General features: G+C 37.5%; 1 protein-coding gene across 2 annotated transcripts in view; it reads left to right on the forward strand.

Annotated features, from left to right (window-relative positions):
* The window catches only part of arsg (arylsulfatase G), a 17963-nt gene that overhangs the window by 12812 nt on the left and 1631 nt on the right, over positions 1–3520 (forward strand). Inside the window, exons 7-11 of one of the 2 annotated variants that reach the window (XM_014024054.1) lie at positions 563–765; positions 840–920; positions 1056–1164; positions 2642–2762; positions 2853–2923. In XM_014024054.1, the coding sequence (XP_013879508.1) occupies positions 563–765; positions 840–920; positions 1056–1164; positions 2642–2762; positions 2853–2923 (585 nt within the window). Of the gene's footprint in view, positions 1–562; positions 766–839; positions 921–1055; positions 1165–2641; positions 2763–2832; positions 2924–3520 lie in introns of both variants that reach the window. The other variant, XM_014024053.1, reaches the window with a different exon arrangement.

The following is a 3520-nucleotide window of genomic DNA, read 5'->3' on the forward strand; positions in this document are numbered from 1 at the left end:
GGCTTCTACAGAATTTAAGGAGTTAATTGAAGCACTGCATCAGGTGTGTTGATGCAAAGAAACAAGGAAAACATGCAGGATAGCTGCCCTCGAGGACCTGAGTTTGACATCCTAGAGCTAGATTTTCAGCAAATACGTGCAATCTGGAGAGTTTTTGAACCRTTGTCCTGAACGGAGGGTGGTGATCCCTGCTGTTCACAGCTGTTTGTAAGAAAAGCAAAACTCACTCGTGCAATACTGTGAGGTCACGAGAACGAGTGCAGACGATATCATATTATCAACGCTCAACAATAAAGCTGACTTTCATTCAGGGAAGTAACTGATAATCTTTTGTTCCAGCTAGAAAACCTTCATTCCTTTCAAGGAAAGTGCAAAGTTATACTGCCACACAGCGAGATTATTCTAGGTTAATATACAGTATGTTTCCATCAACATAGTTGCTAGTTTCTGTTGTTTTCTGTTTTTTATTTATTTATTTATTTATTTATTTTTGCTCATGCAGCCTTCCTAATGTGGCACATTTGCAGCTTGTTTCTGAAACCTGACCATTTTATACTTTCAGGGCCCGAGGACAGCCGTATCTGCTCTACGTTGCGTTGGCTCACATGCACGTCCCACTTGCCCCGCCRCTCTCTCCAGACTCCCACGCCTCTGCCCAGTACCCAAGCGATGGAACGTACTCTGCCAGTCTGCGGGAACTGGATGAGTTGTTTGGAACATTAAAAACAGCCTCAGATAAAGACAACACTCTTATCTGGTTCACTGGTTAGTCAGCTGTGATGGTTTATTTCTCCTCTACCTGAATACTATAAAGGGGTAATGAAGCATGTTTGTTTTAGGTGACAATGGTCCTTGGGAACAGAAGTGCCAGTATGCAGGAAGTGTTGGACCTTTTACTGGAAAATGGCAGACAAATAAAGGTCTAAAACACTTGAATTGAAAATAGGTTCATTTTGAAAACTTTAAAATTAGATTTTTGTGTGACTCAGCTGAAGATTTAAGACATTACTTTGAAAGGACTTCCTCGCTAAGTGATCTTTTTACCTGTGTGCTAGGCGGGGGTTCAGCTAAGCAGACCACCTGGGAGGGAGGTCACAGGGTGCCCACTGTGGTTTATTGGCCTGGACGAATCCCTGCAAACACCACCAGCTCTGCTCTGCTCAGGCACGCTCACTTTACCAACGTGTACTATTTACTACAGTACACAGATTTGTGCCGGCATGGTCAACAACCTTGTAGACAAGAATCTGACTCCATCAGAAAGTTAAAGTTACATTTGTCTGATATTTTAGCTTAGCAAAATTTATTTGAGTAAACAGTTTACATACAGAAAAAGTTTAGTTCTTAATTGACTGTTTAAGGCTACGTCTTGCTATAAGAATGTACTCAGATTTAGTAGAGAGGTGATGCACTGCTCTAAATGAGTCAAACGTAGTAAAGATTTACCATTTGGCCAGTAAATAATTGGTGTCAGACGTAAGTTACATACACCTAAACAAGCTTGTGGCAGCTTTCCAAATAAATTGACACAAAATTAACCAAAATGTTGATGCTGCAAATCCAGGTTTGTTTGTTGAGAAATTGAAAAATCGCCCATGAAGCAGCAGAATATTAAAAAATAAAACATTGTTCTGTTACAGGGAAATGAGTCCAAACACACTTCAAAAATTAATTATGTCAAGATAGAACGTTTTGCTATGTCCAGAGTTGTAAAGTAACTAAGTACAAATACTTTGTTACTGTACTAACCGGTAAGTAGAAATTTTGGTTATCTGTACTGTACTTGAGTAATTATTTTTCAACATACTTTTTACTTTCACTCATTACATTTTTACACAATTATCTGTACTTTCTACTCACTACATTTTTTAAAAAGGTAAGAAGTAGAAAGTCATTACTCCTATTTTATTCTGAGTTGTTACTTAAAAAATACTATCCTGATAAATTGTGTCTCCAGGATAGAGTGAATTTAATTGTGGTTGGACGAGAAGTATAAATATATACCATTCTGACACCATATTAGCTTGTACACAAACCATCACAGCTGCACGCCGTTAGAAAAAATATTTTTTGGAGAAGTCACCTCCCAATAAATGTCATTTTGGAAAATCCAACTGCTCACTTTTACTCAGTACTTTTACTTTTAATACTTAAGCAGATTTTGTGTCAGAAATTTACTTTTGATACTTAAATACAAAAAATATCAGATACTTTAAGACTTTTTTCAAGTAATATTTTTAGAGAAAACTAACTTTTACCAAAGTATTTTTATAATAAGATACTTGTACTTTTACTCAAGTATCACTTTGAGGTACTTTATACAACACTGGCTATGTCTTAAACGTATTTCATTCAAAAAGTTTTGTATTAAAACCAGAAGGCCGTTATGGGATAACAAAAAGTAGAAAATCTACAAATCTTATTTACTGACTAAATGAAACTACTCAGTGTTAAAATGGTTTTGCTTAGGACATTTGTTTTTTCTCACTTATCTACCGGTATTTACAATTTTAAAACAAATTGAACAATATCCCTTTTTTTTTAGCGGTATAAATGTGAATATGGGAGCACCCTGCATAGGAAACTAAAACCYTCTGTAGTGAATGAAAAACACACAAACATCTTGCCTCCTTTCTTACAGTGGGATGGACATCTTCCCTACAGTTCTGTCTCTGGCCGGAGTGACTCCCCCCTCAGACAGACGTTACGATGGCATCGATGCTACAAATATTGTCCTGCAGCGTGAACACACTGGCCGTGAGGTACAAATATAACAATATCTGTTTCAGCTGGTGCTGTAAGCTAAGGTTGTTTTGTCGTTTCTTCGACCAGTTTCTCTTCCATCCTAACAGCGGCGCTGCGGGGACGTTTGGAGACTTGCAAACAGTTCGAGCAGGAAAATACAAGGCTTTCTACATCACAGGTGATGACMGAATATGTGTCGTTTAAAACTCCTTTTGTAGTCATGTTTCTGAGCTACTACCACGCCTAAGTCTGTTAAACGTGTGTAAAATTGACTGAATTATTATTTTTGTGTTGTTGTTTTTTTTTTTTCTTGTTAACTAAGGTTGGTTCAAGATGGCAGCCATCTTGGACCAAGTTTACAGTAAAAAATAGTACATTCAGTAGCACTCAGAGTATATGTTCATCTAAAATACTACCACAACAAGTCTTAACTCAGTATCTGTAACATTCAGTGATGTTTGTGTTGGCTATGGTTGATAAGCTGCAGCAGCCATCTTGAATCAGATTAACTCTAACAGTGAATCAGTTCATTCTGTATCCAAGAATTAYATTCTGAAAATTTCAATACWATCTGTCCAGTGGTGCTAAGTGTGRTTAGCCATGGTGGACATCTTGAATTGGGTTTATGCCAAAAATGGATCAGGTGTAGATCAAATATTAATTTTTTATTTTGTTTGTTTCATTCAAATCCGTGCAGGCATGGTCAATCCTGGTCCCGGAGGGCCGCAGTCCTGCATGTTTTACTTTTTTTCTCTGCTCTAACACACCTGAATGG

The sequence above is a fragment of the Austrofundulus limnaeus genome, unplaced genomic scaffold, assembly GCF_001266775.1.
Source record: "Austrofundulus limnaeus strain Quisiro unplaced genomic scaffold, Austrofundulus_limnaeus-1.0 Scaffold405, whole genome shotgun sequence".
NCBI lineage: Eukaryota > Metazoa > Chordata > Actinopteri > Cyprinodontiformes > Rivulidae > Austrofundulus > Austrofundulus limnaeus.